General features: G+C 38.8%; 2 protein-coding genes across 20 annotated transcripts in view; one reads left to right on the forward strand and one right to left on the reverse strand.

The window, feature by feature from the left end:
- FRYL (FRY like transcription coactivator) overlaps window positions 1-20,174 on the forward strand; it is a 282,324-nt gene extending 262,150 nt beyond the window's left edge. For 9 of the 17 annotated variants that reach the window (XM_054253361.2, XM_078367237.1, XM_078367239.1 and 6 more), the window contains 9 exons: window positions 2,676-2,923; window positions 5,520-5,727; window positions 7,165-7,314; window positions 7,994-8,092; window positions 12,332-12,400; window positions 15,015-15,032; window positions 16,145-16,255; window positions 17,615-17,805; window positions 18,130-20,174. In XM_054253361.2, the coding sequence (XP_054109336.2) occupies window positions 2,676-2,923; window positions 5,520-5,727; window positions 7,165-7,314; window positions 7,994-8,092; window positions 12,332-12,400; window positions 15,015-15,032; window positions 16,145-16,255; window positions 17,615-17,805; window positions 18,130-18,388 (1,353 nt within the window). In that variant the 3' untranslated portion in view covers window positions 18,389-20,174. The remainder of the gene's footprint in view (window positions 1-2,675; window positions 2,924-5,519; window positions 5,728-7,164; window positions 7,315-7,993; window positions 8,093-12,331; window positions 12,401-15,014; window positions 15,033-16,144; window positions 16,256-17,614; window positions 17,806-18,129) is intronic. The other 8 variants (XM_078367241.1, XM_078367243.1, XM_078367235.1 and 5 more) reach the window with 2 other exon arrangements.
- Window positions 16,537-27,356, reverse strand: ZAR1 (zygote arrest 1). 3 transcript variants are annotated; one of them, XR_013533126.1, is made up of 6 exons: window positions 26,311-27,356; window positions 24,735-24,827; window positions 24,576-24,650; window positions 23,219-23,473; window positions 20,723-20,812; window positions 16,537-16,653 (listed from the first exon to the last, which is right to left on the reverse strand). XR_013533126.1 is itself a non-coding variant. In XM_078367244.1 (4 exons), the coding sequence occupies exons 1-4, from the start codon at window positions 27,301-27,303 to the stop codon at window positions 23,330-23,332; spliced, it is 1,305 nt and encodes a 434-aa protein (XP_078223370.1). In that variant the 5' UTR covers window positions 27,304-27,356; the 3' UTR covers window positions 23,204-23,329. The 3 variants fall into 3 exon arrangements, 1 of the variants encoding a protein (XP_078223370.1); XR_013533125.1 differs by lacking the exon at window positions 16,537-16,653 and adding an exon at window positions 20,491-20,625; XM_078367244.1 differs by lacking the exons at window positions 16,537-16,653; window positions 20,723-20,812 and having other exon boundaries at window positions 23,204-23,473.
- Between the last annotated feature and the right edge of the window lie 161 nt (window positions 27,357-27,517).

Consider the following 27,517-nt stretch of genomic DNA (forward strand, 5'->3'; position numbering starts at 1 on the left):
TTCACTTGTATTTACTCACAAATGGTTTCTTTTATTATTTATGATAGCTTGGAATCCAAGTCATGGATGACAAGTTATTCCTTATAGAAAAGAACTCTTTGTAACAAAGCATACAGTGTCATTGTCTAATAAGGCAAAGTACGAGAAAATTTGATTCTCATAATCTACATATAAACAATGGAATCCATTCTATCAGCCCCAAAAACACTTCCTTCATGACATGTAGGCATTACTAGAAAATTTCATTGCAGATAAAATATCATTTTGAAATTATTATTGAAGAAAAATGACAATCCACTGCAGGTGTGAACTAATGAAAAGTGGGGGCATTGAACTGAATTTGGGTTGAGATAACATAGTATGTTCATGTTGGTGTAGAAGGAAAAAGTCATGACACTAAATATTCTAGGTATAAGAGGTGGGCGGATCACCTGAGGTCAGGAGTTCGAGACCAGCCTGGCCAACATGGTGAAACCCCTTCTCTACTAAAACTACAAAAATTAGCCAGGTTTGGTGGCACATTCCTATAGTCCCAGCTACTCAAGAAGCTGAGGCAGGAGAATCGCTTGAACCCGGGAGGTTGAGGTTGCAGTGAGCCAAGATTGTGCCACTGCACTCCAGCCTGGGTGACAGACAGAGACTCCCTCTCAAAAAATAAACTTAAAAAATTTTTTTTTAAAATTCTAGGTACAGAAATGTCTCTAGCACTGTCACATAAATTATCTTTCCAAATAACCAAATATTTTTTAGAAAATTCATCTGGAAACCTTAGAGTATATTGAACATAAGCTGGTGGAAGAATTAAGAAATAATTCTACTATATTATATTTAATGCTAAAGAAAAGACAGAGTTTGCTGCTTTCCCTGCTTAACTAAATCCAGACCAGTGTTCCCTTATACACTTGGCATTTTCATGGCGTATTTCTGGGCCTTTGGTATCTTTTAATCACTTTGCCTGCAATACCATTTCTTCCTCATGTTTGTCAAAGCCCATCACACACTGTATCCTCCAAGGAGATTCCCCCCAGTTGCCTCAACCAGATGTGAGCTTTGCCATCATTGAGTACCGGCACTCATTTGTATGTTAACTGATAGTATTTACCGTACATTTATAATACTCTGGTATATGTTATTGTCATTCACTTATTAGCCTAACCCTGTTATTAGATTGTAAACTAATTGTAGTTAGGAATTGAACACTCAGCCCAGAATCTAGTTAAAATCTTCCATTTTATAGATGAGTTTAACATATGAATAAAGGAAGGCCCAGGCTAGTCTAGGGTCATAGGCTCTGACTTTCTCTTACTTTTCTTATTTTGGAAGGAAAATTCTATTTTTATCTATAAAAAAGAGATAAGAAACTACTGTATAACTGAGAAGTAACTCAGGTCCAAATACTCAAAAGCAGCTGATCTTTATTCTGAAAACTGTAACCATTAGTACTTATTTTCAAATTGATTAAACTAATACCCATGTAAACTAAAAACTAGTGTTGATACCATCATCATATATGCTTTGAAAGTGTTTTTCTTTTTGAATAGTGGCAGCTCATTTATTCAACCAATATATATCTCTTGAGCCTCTACTACTTGTCTGTCACATAGCAACGTTATTTCAGTAACATTACAATGTATAGAAAGGGCAAACCACTAGTATACTTTATAACATATATTTTCATTACTGTTTACTTCAAATGAGGAGAATATAGTCTTTTTTCTGGTAGTGAGCTTGTGATATGTTTAATTTTCAAAAGTATAATTATCTAAAATCTCCTAATGTCTTCTGAACTCTAGCTCAGGGATGAAGCTTCATCAGTGCTCAAAGCCTAAATGAGTTCTTATCATAAGGCTGTCCTAGTTGTCCGGGTTTAGCCTCCTTCTGATTGGTCAGGATCTGTTCCTGCTGTGTGGCAGCCCTGCAGGACCAGTGGTTAACTGTTTTCAGTCATCTCTCCTACTTACATTCACAATATTCTGTGCTCCAGTGTAATGAAAGAAATGACATTTCAAACATGAGACAATTTATACTAATATTACAAAGTTTTACTTGTGTAGAGTTAGAATATATATGAGAGAAGGTATTTTACCATATTTCTAAGTAAACACCTAACTCCTGTTACTTAAGAGAAAAAACGTCCTCAATGTTTCTATATACTAATAGATAATATATTTTAATTTCAAAAATTTTTAAACCTATGATTGTTAAAAAAGTTTATAACTGGTTCAAAAACTATAAAAGTGGCTCGGCGTGGTGGCTCACACCTGTAGAGAGTCCAAGGCAGGTGGATCACAAGGTCAGGAGATCGAAACCATCCTGGCTAACACAGTGAAACCCCGTCTCTACTAAAAAATACAAAAAAAAAAAAAAAAAAGAAAAATTAGCCTAGCATGGTGGCCTGTGCCTGTAGTCCCAGCTACTCGGGAGGCTAAGGCAGGACAATTGCTTGAACTTGGGAGGCAGAGGTTGCAGTGAGCTGAGGTCATGCCATTGTACTCCAGCCTGGGTGACAGAGCAAGACTCCATCTCAAAAAAAAAAAAAAAAAAAAAAAAACCTATAAAAGTTAGACTGTGTAAATGAACATCACTTAATAAAACAGACTTACATGAATGGCAATACTTATTGTGTTGTAAAATTTTTTATGTTATTATAGTTCACGAAAAATATTATTTTGTAGGATACAAGTTCAGTATTAAAGGAGGAACATGTTACAGCCTTTGAAGATGAAGGGTCATATATAATTCAACAACAGCAGGATTCTCTTGTGTGTCAAGGAATTCTGGATTTAGAAGAAACTGAAATGCCAGAGCCTTTAGCTCCTGAAAGCTACCCCGAGTCCATCTGCGAAGAGGATGTTACCTTAGCTTTGAAAGAGCTAGATGAAAGATGTGAAGAAGAAGAAGCGGATTTCTCTGGACTGTCTAGGTGAGAATACAGAATCATAAACACCGTAGTGAGGTGATATTCTCTCCGTTATTCCCTCCAAAGAGTGCCCCTCTATTCCAGTTTACTTAGTTTCATTTCTTTGTGTTTCAGTCTGTAATCATACTTTGTGTGTTTTAGTCTAGAATCATACTATCTTCATTTTTAAAGATAAAATGCCTTACTCTAATGGGATATTTCTTCAATTATGGACATTCCCATAAAGAAAAACAATTAGGCCATTTTCAAAGCATCATAATCGGCATTCCACAATTAGAAGCATACCAGATATCTATTTTGGGAGATGCCAAATGGCCAAGTATTAAACTCCATATTGGAATGAACTTCCGTGATACCAAAATATAAATCTGAAATACATCCAAAAAATTTTTACAGTTTCATAATCAGTGGTCATATTTTTAAAGTTATATTTCTATAATAGGCAAATGCAATTATTTCTTAGATGCTAGGTTTCTCCTTTTAAATGTTTATGCTCCATACATTGAAAATTTATTACCACAAAGTATGAAGAATTCTCAAATGGAACTTTTTCTTTACTCATGGGCTAACCTGAATAATTAATTATTATATATAGTTTTTAGGGGAAATTTTGGTGGCTGTTATGAAACTCATATACCAATAATTCTGTAACAATTAGAATTATATCCACTATTTAAATTTCATAAATATTTGCAGTTCAATATTAATATTTTTTTATAAAAGTATCATCTAACTTCATATACTCTGTGAGTGTATTTGTTACCCCATTCAAAGATTTGGAGCTCCTGAGTAACTTTTTCTATAAAATTAATATTTAATAATCATCGAGTATTTCAGAATTTTACTTTTTTTTTTTTTTTTTTTAGCTCAGGACTTTGTTTTTGTAAAGTAAAATAAAATATAGCTACATAAAACCATATAACACCAAAGTATAGCTTAACTGGTTCTTACAAGGCACACACCTTTATAACAACCACCCATTTCAAGAAAGAACTTTGCCAGCCACCCCAGAAGCCCCATCCAGTTTTAACTCACCAACCATGACCTTGACTTGATAGTAATTACTTCCTCACATTTCTTTATATCACCCAAGTGTACACATCCTCAAACATTATAGGTTAGTGTTGCTCATGAAAAAAAGATATTTTTAAATCTCTCAGAATTTTACTTAAAACAAAAATTATACCTTTATACTTCATGTGATAAGAGTTTTAACATATACAACACATTGGAGATTTTTTTTACTGTCAGTGTTTCTAGAATACTTACCTACATTTGATAATATATATTCAGATATTAAATCTCAGTGATAAACCTTTTTCATATTACTGATTTGAATATGGCAGTAGCCCATGCAACCACTGAATCATTAATCATGCACAAATTCAGGGATGCCAGAAACGATGCTATTCAGCTGCTTGGCTTTCTAAAAGGCCAAACACTTGACTTTGGCCAATTACTGCAGCTGAAATAGAGTGGAGCATTCCTACTAAGTGTACAGGTTATCTGCTCTAGCTTATAGCATATGTGTTAAAATCAGTCACCACACTGACAGTTTTAAAAATAACCTTTTCAAGATCTCATTTGTTTTCACTTAAGATGTCTGCTTAATTTTTATCATTTTCTCCAGTCTTTACTTGGGTCCCTCTCTTCCACATGCGTTGCTACAAAATTTCTGTAAAGCCTTATAGCTAGTTCTACTAGCTTGTAATGTGAAATATGCAATTTTAAGACCTTGAATAACACATTACTTTTTTATGGAGTGTCAGACTCAAATATTTCATCTTTTGGCTGAGAGTTGTACAATGTCCTACCTAAATACATCTTCATCTTTTTCCATTGCATTTTTGTTTGTATAATCTGACTTTTGGGATTATAGGCTATAAATTATTTGAAGGAAATGAATGGGCAGGTCTTACATTTCTTTGGAGTCAAATCTATTATCAGCCATATTGCTAGGAACATAATATGTGCTCATGAAATAGCTGAGCTAGTTGTATGTTTCCTGGCTAACAGCAGCATAGTCCCAGGTTCAAATTCTGGCTCTGTCATTTCTTACCCAGTAACTTAGACACATTATTTAACCTCATTGAGCTTTTTGTTTCATCTTTAAAAATCAAAATAATAATAGAACCTAATCCTCATATGGTTGTGAAGACTGAATCAAATTTTTATCCACATAAGGCACCTAACATAGCCCTTAAAACAAAAGACCATGATCAAAACTTTAGAAATATTATCACCAATGTGAGGCTATTCAAATAAAAAGCCTCCAAAACTGACCATTTAAAATGAAAGCATTCTAATCAGTATTTATTGAAGTTACTGAAATTAATCTGTAGTGGTGACATCTTATAGGACTTGGGTTATTTTAAGGTAGTCACTTGAAATTAGAGTTTTAATTCTAAAAATGTTAACTAGAAAGAACAGGAATTCACTTATTTACACTTTCTTATAAAATTTAGGTTATTGTACATTTTCTAAATCAATGTGTATATATGAAGATAACCTGTCAAATGACTTAAGCTATCTTATGTGATTGAGCCTATTCTTTTCTTCTAAGATAGTATTATGATATCTGTGATATCTGTGTTAACAGTCAAGATGAAGAAGAGCAAGATGGTTTTCCAGAAGTACAGATGTCGCCTCTGCCGTCACCCTTTCTTTCTGCCATCATAGCCGCTTTTCAGCCCATGCCATATGATAATGAAGAGGAGGCCTGGCGCTGCCACGTCAATCAGATGCTGTCTGACACCGACGGGTCCTGTGCAGTGTTCACTTTTCATGTGTTTAATCGGCTGTTTCAGGTCAGTGAGCTTCAGGGTTTCTCAATTCATATTACAGTTACCTAATCAAGTTATAGTTTTTCTTCTAAAATCAGCATCTCCAATTTTAATATTCCTACCAATTTTCTTTGACACATTTTTTTTTCTAAGCTAGTGGTATTACTTACATTGACACTGTGACGTTGTGGTATTGCTGGTACATTACATAATGACCCGTACAGATCTCTCCCCTAAGGCAATTAAAATAAAACTTCAAAACAACATCTGATATGTTTTCTGTAGTACGCTTAGGCACCATCAGGATACCAAAGAAATAAAGGCCTAAGCTCTGTAGTCAATATATAAAAAATCAGTTTATAATTAAGGCTTAAAGTAATTGACACTTTTATGACTCTGTGAGGACCTTAAAATTTTTAGCTGTTAAAGTTGCTTCCCCCACAATAATGATAACAATATAAGCTAAAATGTATTGAGTACCCACTACATACTAGGCACTATGCTAAATGGCTTTATGCTAAGTGTTCTCACACCCCTACCACTATGGAATGTAGATATTTTTAGCATTCAGTGGAGAAGGAAATTAAGGCACAGAAAAATGCCACCATTTAAGTCATTATCCTCTGAACTATCAAGCAGTTTTCCTCCCTTTTCTCCTCCCAAATTTGCCCATCTTGGAAGACTCAGCTAAATACATTTTCTCACCGAAGCTCTCTCATGGAAGTTCTTCAGTGTTCATTAACAGGAGCGCTTTTTCTGTACTTATCGCATCACTACTTGGTTTTCTACTCAGTCTTTTCTTTCCAGTGATATTGTAAGTTTCTTGATGGCTGAAACTGTTGATCATATTTTTTATTTTAATCAATCATAATGCCACCTAACAGTGAACACATATGTAAGTATACTTTAACCATTGATATAATAATTATACTACTGATAATACAGTTTAATTGGTTGACTTACTATGAGTCAGGCAGTGTCAGATCGTTTCATGGAAATGAATATTCTTAGACCCTGAGAAGATGTTACTCTTAATGCACTTCTATGACTTTACCTAACGTTAAGCCAGATGGCAGCCTGTAGAGTAAACTACATTAACTGAACGTTTCTTTTGGATAATAACTTTAGATGACCAACTTCCTCAGACAGGTGAGGACTTTTATTGCTAAGGAGGTATAGCATGCATCCATCTGTCTGCCCCCGATGAAAAAAATCTTGAGAATAGGGAGATAAATGGCATATATCATTCATTTTTTTCAGCAATACTATTTTGTAAACCTTTCTTTATAGAAATTGTTTCTTAAGGAAATACCTAAAATATGGATTTACAGATCAATGGTTAAAATTCTATGTATCATTGTAATTTTAAAATAAAAGTCTACCCTATTATGCTTCTTTACTTAAAGGTGAAAAAGGCCTTCTTATGAAACACTAAACTCTTTCTTCTGCTTTTCCCCATAGACAATACAAAGAAAGTTTGGAGAAATAACTAATGAGACAGTCAGCTTTCTTGGTGAGAGTCTGCAACGCATTGGTACCAAATTTAAAAGCTCCTTGGACGTGATGATGATGTGTTCAGAATGCCCAACAGTCTTTGTGGATGCTGAAACAGTAAGTTTTTACATGCAGATTTATTATAAAGACTACATTTGAATGGCATCATTCAGTAAAAGTCTTTTTTTCTAAGTAATTCTGAACTTTATAGTGTGAAGGTTCATATTTTCAACATGAATATATTTGGCAAACTATAATTCTAGTATATTAGATGCAGCAACTGGTGACTATTTCTGATTCTGACCCCTTCCTGCCCTTACCCTCCACAGAGTCCTAAATGGAGGTAAAAAGCCATGCTGTAAAGATGGGTAATTTTTTTATTCTTAAATAAAAATGGGTAGGAGATGGCTAAACCTCCCCCCATGAAGTACACAGGCCTCCGTGGTCATTTCCTGATTTACTTCCAAGCACACTTCTAGATTATATATTAAGATATTTAAAGAACTAAGGTTTAACAAGCTTCAGGGTTGAAACCTTTGATGTACTGGTCTGGCATGACATTTCTCGTCTTAGCCAGTCTTTGAAAACACTTGGTCCTTCCTGACACTTCCCAAGTCCCGCTGCACTCCTACTCTGTTTCAGTGAGAAGTCAGCTCTCAGTATGGGACACAGTAGAGTAAGAGAATGTCCGAAAACCAACTAACAGGTATTCCGTGACTGAAAAGTCTCATGACTTTGTGGGTCTCGTGATTTTGATCAGAAATGGTAACCTGGATCAATGTTTCTGATTTGCCAGCTAATGTCATGTGGTTTGCTGGAAACACTCAAGTTTGGGGTTTTGGAGTTACAAGAACACCTGGATACATACAATGCCAAAAGAGAAGCAGCTGAGCAGGTCAGTCTCTTTTTTACCATGTGCGAAAAGTGGTTTGCTCTTGACACTGGAAGGGTAATCCTGGCAGCAGAATAGCCCAGACAGAAAAGACCTCTTAGCACTTGCCTCAGGGTTTTCCAGACAGCAGCAGGTTCTTTGAGCTCTCTGTCCAGCAAATTCCTACCTTTGGCTTTTAAAAGTCAGCCCTCTAACAGCGCAATGGAAAACCATAGCTTTGTAAAATTCTTCTCTGTGGAGACTATATCACTGCTGCCAGCATTCCAAGTGGGAAAATCAAAGCTACATTTCTTAGTGTGTTAGAGAATTGTGGTCTAGGAAATCCTGAACCTCTGACAAAGCTGTGATCTTTTTCCCGTGATGTGTACATGTACATGTGCAACCGACGGGAGAAAAAAACATGTAGTAAATTAGATAGCACCTCCGAAGAAAGGTGGCACTGAAAACAGAGTAGCTCTGTTCCTTCCCTAAGAGTAAATCCAGTATGTTTTCAATTGGGAGCAGCAAAAGAACAAAAGGTAGCCTACCTCTTTCATACAAACTGCATACAATGGGGAATTATTTTTCTAGGAGATGGGTCTTTAATAAGTAATAAATATCTATGACATGTATAGACCTGTGAAAAATGAAGTGTAGGGTGGTATTTCATGATACTTACTATTTTGCATTTCCCTGATGACTAACATTAGAGAACCTTTTCTTATGGGTCTCATTTAGATATTTTGTGAATTGTGGCTTCAAGTATGTTGCTCATTTTTGTAAATGGATTGGGTTTTTCTTACTGATTTGTAGGGGCTCTTTATTCTAAATGCAAGCCCTTTTTTGGATATATGTATTGCAAAGATTAATTCTCCGTGGCTAGCATTTTTGCTATCTTAGTAGCATTTTTTGATGAACACAGTTTTTAATTTTAGTAAGTCCAGGTTATCAGTCTTTTCCATCATGGAAAAGACTTCAGAAATCATTGTCTACTAGAAGCAAAGGTAGATTGTTGCAATACTGGTCCCAATGAATTATGCTTCTCTGTGGCCACACCCCTTTGCAACGTGACTTTGCTATTCTTCCCATCAAGAGACAGAGTCCATTTCACCATCTCTTAAATCTGGGATTTGCTCTAACCAATCAAGTTTAGAAGCAATGCTGTGTAACTTCCAAGACTAGTCCTAAAGTGGTTTTTGTTTTTGCCATCATAGTGGTCAGAGTAAAACTGGGATAAATTCTGGGAAACTATTTGACCTCTAGCCTACTGGTAGATGAGAGGCCATGTAGGAGAGAACAGAGGCATTCCAGTTGACAGCCAGTGTGCAAGACATATGAGTGAAGCCAGTTTGGATCTTCAACCTCCTACTTTCCCAGTTAGAAGCCATCAAATAACTATAGACTCACGAGTGACCTGAGGCAAGGCCAGAAGAAACTCCCAGCCAGTATATAGATTCATTTTGGTCATTTAAAGCCATTAAATTTTAGGTTGGTTGGTTTTAAAGCAATAGATACCATTTATAATAGGAAAATATCAAATACCTATAAATAAATCTATCTAAAGATATGCTACACCTCTATACAGAAAACTGCATATATTACTGAGAAAAATGAAAGACCACCTAAATAAATGGAGGAATATTTACCATGTTTATGAATTAGAAGACTCAGTATGGTAGAGATGCCATTTTCCCCCTAAATTGATCTTGTAGGTTTAATGCAGTCTCATTCAAAATCTCAGACTCTTTGCTGATCCTAAAATTTGTATGGAAATTCAAACAATAGTACATATAAACTTCTTAAACACAGGTCAGCAAACTACAGCCATCAAGTTATATCTGGTCCACTGCCTATTTTTGTAAGTAAAGTTAGACAGTAGAAAACAGCTCTCTGGTTTATTTACATATTGTCTGTGGCTATTTTTTGCACTGTAAGTTAAATAGTTACAACAAAGACTATAGGGTTTGCAAAGCCTAAAATATTTACTATCTGCCCTTCTATTTAATTTTCCTATTGGTTTTTGAGTTACACATTTTTGTTTTTTATTCTTCAAGACTGCTAAGGCTCACAAGTGAATTGAATGGTTTTTCTCTCTCCGGCACTGTGAGACCAGCAGTCTCTGCCGACCTTCTCAGCCTCCCAGGGACTGCTTTGTGGTTTCTTAGCCGTTCCTCCTGCACATAATAAACAGGAACAGCAAGTGTCCCAAGGTGAAACTGCACGGAGACGATTGGAGTAACTTCTCTGCAGTTCTCTTTTCTCCAGGATATTGGCTCTCGATATCTCACTATCTTTGAAAACCATTTTCCCAGCCCAGTGAAACTGTAGGGCATAAAGTTTATGCCACTGCTTTCTGTTCAGCCTCTATGCACAGAACGTAAATATGAATATACCTAGAGTAAGCACTGGGATGAGTGTTGGGCTCACTTCAGTACTTTTCTCCAACTCTTTGAGCTTCGGCTGATAGGATTCAGCTTCCATAGTTGTCCTTGCAGGATTGGTCTTATACAGGCTACTCCATCACACTAAGAAGTAGAACCTCACCAGTTAAATTTTAACCTTCATTTGAACCTTGAATAAAGAAAATGCCATGACAGGAAGACTGATTAGATGTGAACTGGATGGTGTGCTATGTATAAGCTACTTACTGTGTCTTGTATGCACTGGCTGGAAAGGTGTGGACCTGGATTCCTCAGGCCAGTATACAGCCATAGGACTATATGGTTGAGGTTTACCTTTTAACAGAATAAAAATCATCAATAATTACGTTGCATAGTGCCCCCAAAAGGCTGTATCACTAGGTACACAGTATAAAAATAAGCCATTAATCAACTGAAATTCTTTTCAAATTATTAGTATACTTGGACAAACTGGACAAGGGATGATAATTAAGTATATAAACATTCTAACATTTTGTATGAATGCACAGATTCCATGGTAAATGTCAACTGCATTTTGCTGATATACAGAAATCTGCTGATAGCTTTTGACAATGGCTGCCATCAGCTGTATCACACCAGAAAAGCTTAACATGTTTTTCTTCAGTGATGCTGTCAAGCAAATAGCCTAAGGGCCAGTGAAATCTAAGAGACTGGAATAAAAGGAAAATAAGGTCAAAGAGATCATTTTTGAAATAACTGAAATGCCTACTTTTAATTCTTTGTGTGTAAAGCATAAGCTACAGTAGAGAATGTTAAATGTTGAATACTAAAATATTTTCAGAGTAACTGCTTAATGCAGCTAGTAGCTTTTCTCAAAATGATTTTTTAAATATGTTAGTTGTATTCTGCTTAATAATATAATAAAAAAGAACTAAGAAGTCAAAACAACTGATACTATCAAACTGTCTAAAGGTAGGAGCTAACCTTGAAGGCACTTAGCGTTTACTTCAGCTTGGAAATTTTGTGACTCCAGCGTTCTTTTCTACTACACCACAGTACTATTGTTTTATTTATATTTTGTTGAAGAAAATGTACTTTAAATTATTTTTGAAGTATTTCTTTTTTAAATTTTATTTTTTTAGAGACAGGGTCTTCCTATGTTGCCCAGGATGGTCTTGAACGCCTGCCCTCAAGTAGTCCTCCCCACTCAGCCTCCCAAAGCTCTGGGATTACAGGCAGGAGCCCCCACACCCAGCCTGTACTTTTACATCAACATTAGGAATATCACCAGAAAAGGAAAAACCACATTTGGTTTCCACATCCAGTATTGTTTGGAGATAACATGTTTGCCATTAATCACTATCCAAAAAGAAAGAAAGAAAAAGAAAAACAAGATTTAAAATGGAACTTGATTGCCAGTTCACAAATGAAAACTGACACTGGTCTTCTGAGAATTACACTCCTCATAAGCAAACAGACCTGCTTAATTCTAAGTTGCTTTTATTAAATTGACCAGAGCACATCTCTCATTTCCCCATCTTACGTTACACAAAGGTCAGGCATACGTTGTGAAGATTTTCATAAAACCTGCAAAATGAAGAATATCCTTTACTGAAATGGAACATCACAGGTCCCTAGAATGGAAGACTGCTCGTTGGGTTTTGTTAGTATAGCTGTGACAAGTGTGTGCATCTTGTTATATTGATGCTATCCCTGCTTTTGTTAGTTCCATGTAACTGATTTGACTGGAATGGAGATAAAAGTCTAGGTCTACAGCCAGTCCTAGAACTTCAGGTTAACTAAGTTTGGTGTTGTGTATGGACAGGCTGTTATATTACCCATTTCATTGTGCATATTAAATGTTACTGTTACTTATTTTTAGTGGCTAGATGATTGTAAGAGGACATTTGGTGCCAAAGAAGACATGTATAGGATAAGCACAGATGGACAAGTAAGTTTCTTATTCTTGTTTTTGCTTTATTTCTGTATCAGGTAAAACAGTGCATATGTTCAAATGTCCTTATTTGATTAGAAACAAAGAATATTTGTAAAACTTTTCATTTTGGTTATCAAGAACAATCTTTGTAAAAAGCTCAATGAAATACTGGTTTAGTAATGAAAAATTCACTTTAATAAAAATGAACCAGCTTGTGACTGAAGCTTAATAACATTCAGTAGATAAGCTTGATGGATATCTGGACAGTCCAGGTAGGCTTTTAGTTGCATCTGCCTCTTGAAAAGGAAAATTTGTCCAGTGTTAGTATTCCAGAGAGATTGGTCAAGAAAGCAAACCTAAGAATAATATGCTATAATGCATCCATACTAGCCTTTTCAAAGGTAAAATTAGAATTGAATAAATTACGCTTTTCTCTGATATAAGGCTCAATGAAAACAGCAATATATTTTCTTAGAAAGGTGCACATACGTAAATACATACATTGTGGTTAAGTGAGGCTAAGTTAGGGCCTACAAATTATTCTAATGGAAGTGCAACTTAATACGGGAAAATACATTCATCGACTGAAATTTTTTCATTTGACATCAGAATTCCAGTCTTTTCTATTCTATCTTTGGTTACATTATTAGAGATTTCTAGTCTCTGTAAAGGTTATACTGTTAGAATAAAAAGTTGAAGCTTTGCAGAAACTGCAACGTTGAGAAAAAATGATACATGCATTAAGTGTTGACTATTTGCTGGCCTCTATTGTTATCTTTATCTTTACAACTCAGTCAAGTAGTTCTCTAATTATCCCGGTTTTGAAGATGAGGAAACCGAGGCTCAGAGAAACTAATTTATCTAAAATTAGCAAATAGTGAAACCAAGATTCAAACCTAGGCAGGCTGACTCCACATCCTGCACTAATGTAAAAAAGAAACTGTGAAGTCATCTGTGTAAAGAAATGAAGGTAAGGAATTAACCCTAGACCAGAAGATCCTTTGGCTCTAATTCTGTCTTTGCCATTGCTTAATTGCATCTGTTTTAACGGCATGTCTTCATCAAAAAATCTTACTATTAAGTAATTTTTTAATATCCCCTGTACTTTGAATAAAACGGTATCTATCTATCTCCAAGACCAAGTCAGTTAATATAGCTTAAGGTTATCTACTAAGTGGAAATTGAACTTTTAAACACTTGCATTTATATGTCAGCTCACCTTTCATATTCACCTTTTTTGAGGGTGGAAGACCCTTTTTATGCAACTTGATCTGTCCTTATGTACCAGTATAGTCTTTTACATGATAAGCAGTCAGATATTTGTTAGGTGAAAAGAGAATGTGCAAATTTTAATATACTTAATTTAAAATGTGCATACACACACACAGTACTGTTAGCATATTTAGATTAATTGCTGGTAATTCAGAGCTATAGAATTCATTACATTTGTGTTATTTCCTATTATTGTGATCATAAACTTTATCAGCAGTTTATGCTCCATTATATCCCAAAGTGGAGCGTATGCATATATGCTTGTAGAATCAGTTCTACTTGATTTATGCTAAAGAAGTGGGAGAGGTATTTAAAATTCAAATTGTTAATTTTCATTTGAAATAAACGGTATGCACTAAACCCTCAGAAATTTAGATATGTAATATGCTTGACCTTGGATTGTGCTCAACCGATGTTTACTGGATGACTCTCCACGTAATTTATGGTAAGCAGCATGGAGCTAAAGTTCACCTTTGCTTACTTAGCAAATCCCTTCTAAATTGATGGGAATAAACGTTATGCAAACGGTCCTTCACAGAAAACTATTTACAAAAGCAGGCTTAAGAATGACTTTTAGAAGGTACATTTACAGCATAACAATTGCTGTTTTAATTAAGAGTCATTCTCCTCTTAATGAGACCAGATCCAAGTTGCTCTACATATTTTCATCTAGTTTTTAAGATAGTCCATAAATTAGATTTTTCACTATGTGTTTTACATACCTTATGTTGATTCAAACCTAGTCAGGTGAAGTTTCTGAAACTTACTGAACTACATTTGGAATGCAGTTTAGAACTCATATCTGCTTTTGATATTCCACCCTGTGGTTCAGCACCAATTATAGCAAAGTACGACCTAATTAGACAGTATAGGATAGGAAGCCTGGAATGAGCCACTTAATCTTTTGATGGTGATGGGTAAGTATTTATTATGTATGATTATAAGCCAATTCTTTTTAGTTGTAATGGTAATTAACTTCTTATTTTCTAATCTTAAGTTTTCTAGTTTATAAATGGAAGTTTTATTACAGTTGGGTTTTGTTTTTTTTTTAAACCTGGATAGCCACATTTCTCAAGACCACTACAGTACAGTTTTAGTCATTGTAGCTTTTACACAGAAGTCATAGCCTAAATATAATTTAGTTATTCTTTCGCAAAGTGTTTAAAAATACCCTGAATTGTTGCAGTAAATGACTAAAAGCCTTTATTCTGGAAATAACTTCATAAAGTTTTTTGGGGGTATATGTTCTTCAGTTTGCCTGGAACATCTGTGACCTTAGTTAAAATGATTTCTTACACTAATTCTTGGTCTTTTTCTTCCTTTGTATTTTTTGTGACCTGATCACCTTCTTGCTTAGCAAATGGAAATACTAGCAGTAAGTGACCTGTCTTGATTTATAGACTACTCACCCTTGCCAGACAAACTGGTTTTCATCTGCCATTTGTCCATTTGTGATGTAGCTATGTTTTGTCATGGACTGCAAGTAGTATGTGCTTCAGTTTTGCAAAGCCCTAATCCATGAAATGTTGGTTCCATTAAAATAGTGAGATGTTAAAATACATAAAATTAGCAGTCACCTTTTTTCTTACATCTGTAACTAACATAGCTCCTTTTAAATTTCTTAATTTTAAAAATCAAAGTGCATATGTTTTTTTTTTTTTTTTTTTTTTTTTTTTGAGATGGAGTTTTCCCTCTGTGGCTCAGGCTGGAGTGCAGAGGCACGATCTCAGCTCCCTGGAACCTCTGCCTCCTGAGTTCAAGCGATTCTCCTGTCTCAGCCTCCCAAGTAGTTGGGATTATAGGTGCCCACCACCATGCCTGCCTAATTTTTTTGTATTTTTAGTAGAGATGGGGTTTCACCACGTTGGTCAGGCTGGTTTCGAACTCCTGAGCTCAAGTGATCTGCCCCAAAGTGCTAGGATTACAAGTATGGACCACCGTACTTGGCTCACACATCACGCATGTTAAGTTCACAGTTTCATTTCAATGAGATTACCAAGTGGTTTTCTTTAGAAAAATGACCTCACTTTAAAGACAAGCTTTTCTTACTTTTTAGGTAAGAGGTTATCCAGTTTCACCCTGCATTATCATGCACTTGTTGATAAATGCAGTGAGAGCTCATCTCAATGAGGGCACAAGTCTATGCATTTGTAGATTATTTTAATTATGAATTTAAAATTTTAAGTTCTAATTGATCCTTTTAAAAGTATCCTATTAATTGCCTGCTGTAACAGTCTATTTGTAGAATGTAAAAATGTGCTTAACACTAAAACTGAATTATGTAACTAGCAGTGATCTTTGTTATTATTTTAATCTTAGTCTTTTAAGCATATTTCACCTGCCTTTCATCAGCTTCACACCATATTAACTTGCTTACTGCAGAAAAATAAACGACAAGACAATTTTAACATTAACTATAAATTTTCATTGGAAATATGCTGTCTAGAACATAACACCTAAATTTAATGTAATGTTATTTATTTCTAGGAATTGGAGCTCTGCCGAAGATTATACAAATTGCATTTTCAACTGCTGCTTCTGTTTCAGGCCTACTGTAAACTTATAAACCAAGTAAATACAATAAAAAATGAAGCAGAGGTAAATATTCAGTTGTACTAGGCATCAGTAACCGATTCTAGAAAGTTTTAAAAATATACATATATTACTTGTTAGAATTGCTTAAGTCAAAAGTCACTTAGAGTGATTTTTTTTTCAGTTAAGGAATAATTCGTTTTTTAATGATGTGCTGTCAGGACCTATGAGTAAATAAGACAGCATATATCCAGCAGTTGTAAAAGGTTCAAAACCAAAGGTTTCCATAGCAGAAACAGATCATCCGTAATAAAAAGTCAAGCAAAAGCGGGGATGGTGGCACATACCTATGTCCTAGTGACTCAGGAGGCTGAGCTGGGAAGATCACTTGAGCCCAGGAATTAGAAGCTGCAGTGAGCTGCGATTGTAACAGTGCACTCCTGCATAGGTGACATAGCCAGACCCTGTCTCAGAAAATAAAAATAGTCAAATAAAGCACATCAGTTCAATAAAGACATAAAACTATATTATCAACCCCCCCCAACATTTTTTATTTCTATAGTTCTCTTTTTTGAAATGGAGTCTCCCTCTGTCGCCCAGGCTGGAGTACAATGGTACAATCTCAACTCACTGCTTCCCAGGTTCAAGCAATTCTTCTGCCTCAGCCTCCCAAGCAGCTGGGACTACCAGCATGCACCACCACACCCAGCTAATTTTTTTGTATTTTTAGTAGAGACAGGTTTCACCATGTTGGCCAGGCTGGTCTCGAACTCCTGACCTTAGGTGATCCACTCTGTTGGCCTCCCAAAATGCTGTGATTTCAGGCATGAGCCACCGTGCCTGGCCCATATAGTTCTATTAATGCACACAGAATAAACCTGTTAAAAAATACTTCGAATGTTGAAAATCAATACATATCCTCGAAGATGCTGACTTTAGTCTGTTTCCCCGCCTTGTTATCTGCTGGTAATCAAACTATCACTGGGGAAATGATTTAATTTCTTAAGGTCATTAAATCTGTAAAAAGAAATATATATGTGTATTTATATAAAAATGCCCTGGGTAAATAGTATTTTAAAATCTAAAGACTTTACTGTCAAATCGTCTTTATGCTCCCCCGTAACAGTAAATGTATTTTTACTATCCAAAATGTAGTAATATTAAAACCAATATAGACATTTATTTATTACAACTTACCGCTTTATCAAGAACATTTCAAGACTACTACTTGGTGGAATATATTTGCTCCTACAGAATGGAGAACTTGAAATAATAATTGCCCTTTCTTCCAAGGTAAACATTTTAAAATAATCTTTAAAATAAAAGAGAGTGCGGCTACCATCAGGTATATCCTTGTAGCCAACTAAATGTTTTTGTTACCAAACATAAACATAAAATAGATCCTCAAAGATGTATTTGTTTTAGGTCATCAACATGTCAGAGGAACTTGCCCAATTGGAAAGCATCCTCAAAGAAGCTGAGTCTGCTTCAGAAAACGAAGACATTGACATTTCCAAAGCTGCACAAACTACTATAGAAACTGCCATTCATTCTTTAATTGAAACTTTGAAAAATAAGGAATTTATATCAGCTGTAGCACAAGTCAAAGCTTTCAGGTAAAATGTGACGGGATTTAAAGGTGATGCTTTTAAATTAGACTGGAAGTTAAGTAATACTAGGTTTTCATTTTCAGTTTGCTGTTTCCATATCATGTCTTTGTAAAAGGAAAACATGAGTATTTTTAACAGTTGCCACTGAAATGATACCAATTTTAGATTTCTTTTCACTTTCAGGTGGTACTTTGAGTAATATTTGCTCAAATATTAAAACAGATTATCTGTTATTGACAGGAAAATGTTTTTATAGGTATTTAACTTAAACCGAGCTAATCTTAATAATTGCCTAAGTCTCAGAACTGAAAAAGTATTGTGTATTTTCAGATCTCTCTGGCCCAGTGATATCTTCGGAAGTCGTGAAGATGACCCTGTGCAGACACTGTTACATATATATTTCCATCATCAGACGCTGGGCCAGACAGGAAGCTTTGCAGTTATAGGCTCTAACCTGGACATGTCAGAAGCCAACTACAAACTGATGGAACTTAATCTGGAAATAAGAGAGTCTCTACGCATGGTGCAATCATACCAGCTTCTAGCACAGGCCAAACCTATGGGAAATATGGTGAGCACTGGATTCTGAAGATGATGAAGAGTATTAACCAAGCACCTTTTATGGACCCTTGCATTCACTGATAACTTTTTGGCAGCATCTACTTTTTAGTGTAACTAATGTCAAACTGTATCAAAAACGGAGATCTGAAAGAAAAAAAATCTGGTATTTTAACAGCTGCCAATATCTCTCACAATAACTGTATGAAGAAGGAATTTTTTAATTACTTAACCTACGTGAAAAGAAAAGGGCTAAAAGTGATGCCTACAAATACATTACTTTCTGGGCAAAGAAAAGAATTTCAAGAATGTTTGCAATAATGGCCTCCAATACTGAACCATCTGAAAGCAGGTGAAATGAGGCTGAAATCAAGGCTGTTTCATTTTAGCTGAAGACCTGCAAAGCTGCTTGGATTTCTAGCAGTGGTAAACCTAATCTATAGTTGATGCTTCATCATCCACATGAACATGCAGTCAGCTATACACATAAAGACTCATTTGCAAAAACCATTGATTTTTCGATATGTGGGATAAGGGTTTGGGTTTGTTTTTTGGTCTGTATAAGGAATTATGTGTGTGTGAGTTGGGATGTGTGGATATGTGATAGTCATATTTTCAAGGTATGGATGTTTGGTGATGTCTCGGAGCATGCCTAAAAGAGCACTGCAAGATTATTTTTGAAGAAATGTTATTTTATTAGATCTAACTCTTCATAGTATGTAAATGTTAGAACATTTTAATAATATTTTAAAACTGGGCTTTCCCAGTATTTCAAAAAGAAATAATATATCTGTTAACGTTATTGGAATGCTGCTCAGTTCTCTGATCAGTGCTTATGTTACAATTGTTGATAACTAACCAAAGTAGATGCCTGCAGAGACTTTAAAATGTAAAATAAAGATGTATGCTGCCCGTCAGCTATTCTCATTAGAAAAGTTAACTTATTTTGCTCCATATAGAAACTGCATAGACTAAAACCAGTATTTTCTTGTACATTTGTGCCATGCACTGTTATTATACAAGAATAGGTGTACAAAGCTAAAGAAAAAAATGTGGTCATTGATGATGGAATTTATGACTTGCAGGCTTTGAAGTCTGTGGAATTCAAGAAAAGAGCTGCAAATGCATTTTTATATGTTTATTCAGGACTCATATGTTTTACCCTAAAGAAACTTGGGGCTAGGGGAAATGAAAGGAAGCCTGAAGACTGACTACCAAAACATGCAATATACTTATTCACTGTCTAAGTCTGTAGTATAACATGAACTGGAGTCTCTATCCTTTTTTAAATAGCATTTTGTAAGAAAAGGAAAAAAAAATGTAGTCCCACAACTCCTGATTGAAAGAAACACCTTGTATTTTTTATATACATCTCTTATCCACTGTGACTTTTCTTTTAAACTGGGCTCTGTGATTCCAGAGTTTAGAATGTAGAGATGAAATGCTTAGCTTTACCTTTTCTTGGGGGTGTGGACCCTGCCAGAAATGTAATTACGTATGCTGAAGTGCATTGATTGAAGGCACTGTGCACAGCATTGGACTGCTGACCACAGTTACGTTTCCAGTAAAATTCCATAACCAGTCACTGCTCATTCATAATCACTGTATTTTTTGACCCTGATAAAGACAATTATTTTGATGGTATTCTGGTACTGTAAATGGTGTCCTTTAAATTATTTAAAACTTTTGGGTGTGGGGCAGGCAGAGAGGGATGGGGTCCAGAGATACATCACACTTTACACCCTACCTTACTATCCCCTATTTTTCTCACCCTCCTTACATCCTTTCTGTTAAAAATAAAAAGCATTGTAGCTGTTGGTTTGCGTTGTATTTTAACTAAGAATGAATGACTCTAGTGTGCATCATTTAGAACCCTTTCAGATGTTACCTTCTTCTTGAATTGCCTTAAAAAAAAAAAAAATTAGCTGACTACCCAACCAAACCTTTCAAACAGTTGATACTTGTTTTTTGTGTTTATATGTAACTAAGTCTATTAATAATATAATAAAAATGAATGTACCTGCAGCAAGCAAGATGCAAACAAGTTCATTAGGATGGCCTTCTCAATAGCATTTTCCTCCAGTCTACACTTCTCTGCTCCTCATCCTCTGAATCCCAAGTTAGCATTTATTACCTGATTTAGTTCCATTTGGAGCCCAGTTTTTGCTACATACCTTTTTCTTTTGCCCACTACATTTATCATTTTTAGATAGTATGCTTGTAAGACAACAGCAAAAGCAGCAATCTGCCAGTTTCTTGATGCTGCTTCTAAAACAAAACCACAGGATTTCTTATGTATTTTTGAATGTGCTTTCTATTTTTAGTGATGTAAAATTTAGAGAGTGTGTTAAAACACATAACCTACCTTAAATTTAGGAAATCATGACACGCTTTCTTGGAAAAGACTCATCCAGGCCTATGAGTGAAGACGGCTCACATAAAACACTAGTGTAACCTAAACGAAAGGAGAAAGACATTATAAAGTCCATATACTTGTGTTTTATAGCATTTTCCCTGTAATTTTTCAAAGTAATCCATGGTTCCTTTGGAATATGTAGGAAATACAAAGAAAACTGCAGTTACTTCTCTTGATACCCAGAGACCTCTTGGAGTATTTCCTTCTAGCCTCTCTCAACCTGTCTTAAAATGTATTCACATCTTACAAGTCTTGGATTGTAGGCACAAAGAGTTTGGCACTGCCTTTTCATTGTTCGAATGTAATCACCGTAATCTGAATGGCATGTTTTTGTGCCACCTTCAATATCTGCTTGCTCACCCACCCTAAGGAAAACAGTCTGACCCTCACTTTCCTCAACTAAAAAATAGGGTTAGCTGCTGTGTTAGGAAAATTAATGGCAAGCAGTATTAAAGAACAATGTAACCATTTTAAAAGCCAGTGAAAATTTCTGTCTTAGGATTCAATGCAGGTCCATTAGTGTAATTCATTCATTCATTGAGGAAATGCTATTTAGCACATGTATTACTTGTAGGCAACAGTACAAATAAGTTTCCTACACCTGTACCTACCCCCAACCAAATCAACAGGAACGTGTTAGAACTATTAAAATAACACATCACCTTTTCCCGTACCAGTTCTTGTCATTTCTCTTTAGCCCTGCCACCACTTCATCTGGTCCCTGCAAGTCTCCTTATCTACAGGTATCCACTGTACAGCCAAAAGCTTTTTTTTAAAGTGAATCTGTCACCATGCCCCACTATCCCCATCATACCTTTAAAACTTTTTAGTGCGTCCTGGTGAAGTGCCTATAGTCCCAGCCACTTGAGAGGCTGAGACAGGAGGATCGCTTGAGCCCGGTAGCTTGAGGCTGTGGTGTGCCCTGATAATGTCTGTGAGTAGCCCCTGTACTCCGGTGGAGACCATCCTCCTGACAAAGGCCTAAAACATCCCTCTAGTCTGGCACTGCTAGATTCACCTGGCATGTCCTCCAGAGCATTCTCTCACTGTGGCCTCCTCCCGGTTTTCTACCACAGTGATTTTGCACAGGTTGGCCTAATCTGGAAAATTTCTCCTCCCCATTTTTGCCTTATTCTACTCATTTGAATTGGAACTCAGCTGAGGTGTCATTCTTTCAGGCAGGGAGTTGCTGACTTAAGTCAGGTCCCTTATTGGAGAGGCACTTAAGCATATCGTATCACAAGTCAGAACCTCAGTTTTACATTTATGTAAAAACTAGTGGCCATCTGCCCACTCTACTGGAAGCTCCATGAGATGCCACATCTCTACCGAGCATAGGTTCTCACGCTTCAATTCCATTAGCAACAACTGGGGTGCCTGTTAAATGTCACCTGACAGTGCTTTGATAGGACAGGTGCAATCTGCATTTTACATGCACCATCTCCATATCGATACAGGTGGGCCTTTACCCTTAAGATACAGATTCCATGGAGACCTCCAACCCACTTTGGGCCCTTTTAACCCCTTTCACTATTCCCAAGTGTCCAAGATGTTAGAACTTAGTGTTATGGCCTTCCTAGTGTAGTAAGGGAGTTCACTGAACTGGGATGTTAGAGAACTGGAGGCATAATTAGCACCTGGTTTCAATTACACGGTTTCTGTAATTAAACTTTAAATAAATGCCACTTGAGGCCCTAAACTCAGTGCCATCCTCAACTAGGAGCGTTTGTTCTGGCAGTGGGGCCTGTCATGAGAATCTACTAGATGCAGGTAGAAAGAGTCTGGCATCCCGACTACCAGGAAGTCAGTGAAGACAAAGGCTAAGGCCTACGCCTCTAACTTGACATCTTTAAGTACATTTACAAGGCTTAAGAAAAAAAAAAGCCTTGAAGAAACACAAGGTCTGTTTGATGGTTATTCAGTGTGTTAAAGCAGCCAGATGCCCACAGCCTCCCCAAGCCTCACTTTGCCATTTGTGAAACTGACTAGTGAGTCAGGTTAGTTTTCCCAGCCTCCCTCCACCTAGTAGCTTACCTCCTAAAGTTACCCAGACACCGAAGCCCTTACCTACCCCATCACTGCCACGCAGCATCTCCCACTCTAGGTTACCTCCAATGGTCTTGTACAACCAAGAAATGGCTCTGCCTCCACCTCTCCCAAAAGAATGCTTAACATTACAGCTAGGTGGCTTTTTATTCAGTTAACAACTTGCTTCTCAGCTTCAGCCCTCCAGACCTGCCCAAAAAGTAGACCTTGTCTAAGAGCCCCCCTAAATTGTTTTCCAAGTGGTTGCAGCCTAACTCAGAGCCTGGCCCACTCCTTGCCATCAACAAGCGTTCATAAAGGTGAAGTGACAGGCCCAGCCTGTTAGCACAAGACAACCGCTCTGGAAACTTTATTTTCAAAGACAGATTTTATGCAGTGTATAAATTGTGTTGCAAATACCTTTATTGGAAGGCTTTTTCAGAATACACTGCCTTTCACGAAGCATTTTGAGAAGGGAGAGAAGAGGCACAGAAAAGCTCACTTGCTCCATCATCACAGCAACACTTTCACTTAAATGATGTATTTGAAGCTGAAAGTGCTGTCACAGGACAGGCGTTTCCCTTTGCATCTCCCGCACAAATCTTGGCGGTGGGGCCGTTTAGGATCCACGTGGCGAAGTTTTACTGGGCAGGAACATTTAGTTTGTTTACAACTCTGCGGGGAGAAAAAAAGAGAAGTGTGTACAGAAGATAAACCTTTAGTGATTTCCTAGGATTTCAACATAATTTTTCCAATCCATTCAAGTACTTACTGAATGCACTCTAAGCAAGGACCTGTAGTAATCTTGTTTTCCCTCTACATCCCCACCTACCTAGCAATGACAGGGTTAGGAATAGTGAGTGTTTAACCATGCTGTACTGTTGCTATATTGCATCAGATCCAATTCTGAATTGTGAAGTTCGTTTTGCAACAACTTTTTAAGAGGAAGGGTAGAGAACAAACAAGTCAGGAATTAATTTGACAATGAAAGCCAAGAGCAGAGTAGTTAAGGCATCCTCCTTTAGAAACATGCCCAGCCCTGATTTAAGTGATTCTAAGTACATAGTTTCTCTCCACTACCCCAGGGTGTTAATGCTTCTAAATATCCAACTTGGGTCAAGTGCATTGATTAGGCTGTCTCAACTGGCAATCCAGACTCCATTAGCTGTGTGGTAACAGGTGAATTCAGTCACTTCTTTCCTCTCAAGGATTAGCTAAGCCCCTCAGCACAGTTAATAGTGAGCAATCAAGTGCTTAGCAATGCTAAGTTATTTCTTGCTTACCATTATAGTCAACTTCCCATAAAGCTAGACAATTTATTTTTGTCTTAAACTGTCCTTCTGTGAGCTTTCAGGCAAGACAAACTAAACCCCTGTGCTTAAATTACTTTGAGATTGTGCTTTGTAAGCATTTGGATAAAACAGTCAACTGTGACTACCTTATGTTAATGTTTAAAACAGTCAACTGTGACTACCTTATGTTAATGTTTTTGTTGATTTTCTCATAGATTAGCAAGTAAGGCAAGTATTCTTACACTTCACAAGTGAGGTAACAGTTTTAAAAGAGGTTAACCAGAGCATTTTGCAAGGGCAGAAAGAACCTAACACGAAGGCCCCATTTCCCAATGGAGTATTGTTTCAACCACTCCTAACAAAAGCCAGTTGGAACCTAAAGGTCTGGGGACCTGGCCTCCTTTTTGGCAGCATACTCAAGAAACTATACTAAAAACCATTTACGACTGCCCAGGTCAGACAAAATTGCAAAATGTTCGATTTACTTTACAGGCGATATCCTCCACTCGGTAAGGGTTATAAGACTTCTGACAAGTTCTGCAAAACTGTTTGAAGTAAACCTGTGATAAGAAAGAGAATAAACTTAAAGCAAAACCCCCTTGACACTTTTAGCAAGAAGATGCCAGTTACCTGGTATTTCCTACCTTGTTAGTTCCCTGTACACACCACACATAAGCACTCTCCCATCGGATGTTGCAGTCCTTGCAGTGGTAATAGCCATATTTCTGCTCTAAGAACTGAACAACAGGTTATGTCAGTTTAACCATAACACCTGAATTATCCTTTATTTCAGAAGTTAGGAATGATCTACCTGATATTTGAAATTGGCAACTTCACTCCAGATCATGAAAAATCAGGGTCAGGTTTGGGTATGCCTCTTCAGTACAGTAATTAAGTGAGCTAATAGCCTAGTCAAGCAATTAAGCAAGCATGGGCTTTAAAGTTTATACCAGATTAACTCAGTTCATACAGCTGGCTGATAAATGATTAAGTATGGACATAATAGTTAAGCAGTTCTCTGAAGTTTGGGATTCTTTAGGGAGGCCTTTTCTCTAAGATAAAGCCTGATCTTAGATTATGCACACAAGAAAGGTATTAAGCTAAAGAAAAATTGATTCCTCATCTAAGGAACTTTAAGGGTCCACCCAAGATCACGTTCTCTATGCTGCTAGTTAATTCCCAAATAGTAGTGTCAGGAACCTAAGTTATACTCAAGTCATAATTCATACTCCATATGGACAAAAGTCGTGTTACCTAAACTTCCCTGCTTCCCTCCCAGTGAGTAACCAGTTCTACACGTGGTTTTAAGAGTTAGGCTTTTCGATTTGGAAGGAACTCTGGGGAGCACTTCATTCAGTCTGCTCACCTGTGAAACTGCGTTAAATCCAGAAACGTTATGGCTGGCCTAAGATCACACACAGCTCGTGCATGGCCACGCTGGAAAGCCCTGGCCTCTGGATTCAGTCCTCGCACAGCCTACCGCCACCAGCCCCGCCCCTCAAAAGGAATACCAGCCTGTGAAGGCTGTGGAAGAGACTTCGGCGGACTCCCTCGGACTTCCTACCACCCCTTGTGCCTTTCCTCTTCTGCTGGGTCACAAGTGCGCTCTGCGTGCCCCAATCCTTTAAAGGTTCAGACTGCTTCTCTCGGGCAGCAACACCAGCACCTCAAATGCTTTCGCAGTATTGTGTTTCTGAGTGGGGGATGCTTTTTAAAAGCAAATTCCTAAGAGGAGGCATTTTAGCAGCTCCAGCTTTCAAGTAGCTTGGAAGCTTGTAAAGGAGAAGTCAGAAGAGCAGACCAGGATCCCAACAGTCGAAGGGGTTTTTGTCACAAGTAGTGGGGAAATATGTAAGAGAGGGGTCCGTGGGAATCTACGCTCCTTCGGAAGCTCAGCTGTGGCCACTCATAGATCATCCAACCGCTCGGTCAGGACTGGCCTGCGCGCCCACTGCCCCAGCTTTACAGCGCAAACATGTGGGTTATAAGAAAGTCCCAAGGGCGTCGCCCTGGCCAGCCTGTGGAGCAGCCGCTGAGTGTGAGTCAGGCCACCTCCATGAGACTGCTTTCGGGAAGGAAGACACCTGCCGCAGTCACTAGCTGTTTCGGAAACACAGAAGTAGCCTACGCTTAGGGAAGTGCCGCACCTCCGCACTCACAGGGCCCGGCCGCAGTTAGACACCTGCATCCCCGGGATCCCCTGGCCGCCCCACGCCTTACCTGGAAGCGCAGCCGCTCCTTGCAGGGCTCCGGGCTCCGTGGCGACTGCCTCTCTCCGGCGGCGGCCGCCTCCCGCCAGTCGCCGCCGTCTCGGGCTCTCCCCGCCGGCGGAGACGGCCCCGGGCTCCTTAGAACCGACCGCCGAGCCGCCTCGTCCTCCTGGGACTCCCGCGGCGGCAGCCCGGGCCCATTGGCCGGCAGCTCCCAGCTCGCCCCGACCGCGGCCTGGGCCTCGCCGTCGTCCTTGTCGTCCTCGGACTGTGGCCGTCGGGGCACCTTGCTCGCCGAACCCTCTCCCTCCTCTGGGCCTCTAAGTCGCACGGGCGGCGACCCCTGCTCTCCGTCCGACGCCCCCGACCTCTGCTCCCACGCCGCGGCCCTGGGCCCCGGCCCCCTCAGGAAGGCGGTGACGCGACGCGAGGCCACGGGCGAGTACACGGCGACGGTGCGCGGAAAGCGCACGGGCCGCTGGGCGCAGCTCAGGGGGCTGCCCTGCTCCGGGCCCCGGCGGGCCGGCGGCTGGGAGGGAGAGCCCCCGCCAGTTGTTCCCCCGGCGCCGGAGCCGGCCGGGGACTGGGGGTCTCGGGCCCGGCGCTGCAGCGTGCGCCTCCCCAGCGAGCACTGCACCGCGGCGTCCACGCGCGGGCTCACCTGCACCGCCACGTCGCAGCTGCCGAGCCTGCGGGCGCGGGCGCGCAGCCCGAGGCCAGGCCCCACCTGCGCCAGGAGGGCCATGAGCTGCGCCCGCTGGTAGCTGTCGAAGTACTCGGCGGCCGTCAGCTGCCTGCAGCCCGGGAAGGGCGACGAGGCCGCACCCGCCGAGAAGGGGGAGGAGGACGAGGAGGCGGGAAGGCAGCCCCCGCCGCGGTGCTGCCAGCTGCCGCCCGCCGCGCCCCTGCCCTTGGTGGCCGCCGGGTTGGGGTACGGGTACGAGCAGGGGGCACACGCTGGGAACACGTAACCATCCAGCACCTCGTCCCCCAGGGCCGCCATGGGCGCACCGTTCCCACCCGCGGCCGCACGCTAAATAGGCGACTCGCTCCCGCGGCCGGGCGGAGGCGGGGACGGCCTTCTGCTGGACTCGTGCGCTGCACCGCCCTCCGCGCCCTTCCAGCCACTGGCTCGTGTCCCCGAGTCCCCGCCGAGGGGGCCCCCTCTCTGTCCTTCTCCCTATGGAATCTCTCTCTCCACACCCGGATGTTGGCAC

The sequence above is a fragment of the Callithrix jacchus genome, chromosome 3 (genome assembly GCF_049354715.1).
Source record: "Callithrix jacchus isolate 240 chromosome 3, calJac240_pri, whole genome shotgun sequence".
Taxonomy (NCBI): Eukaryota; Metazoa; Chordata; class Mammalia; order Primates; family Cebidae; genus Callithrix; species Callithrix jacchus.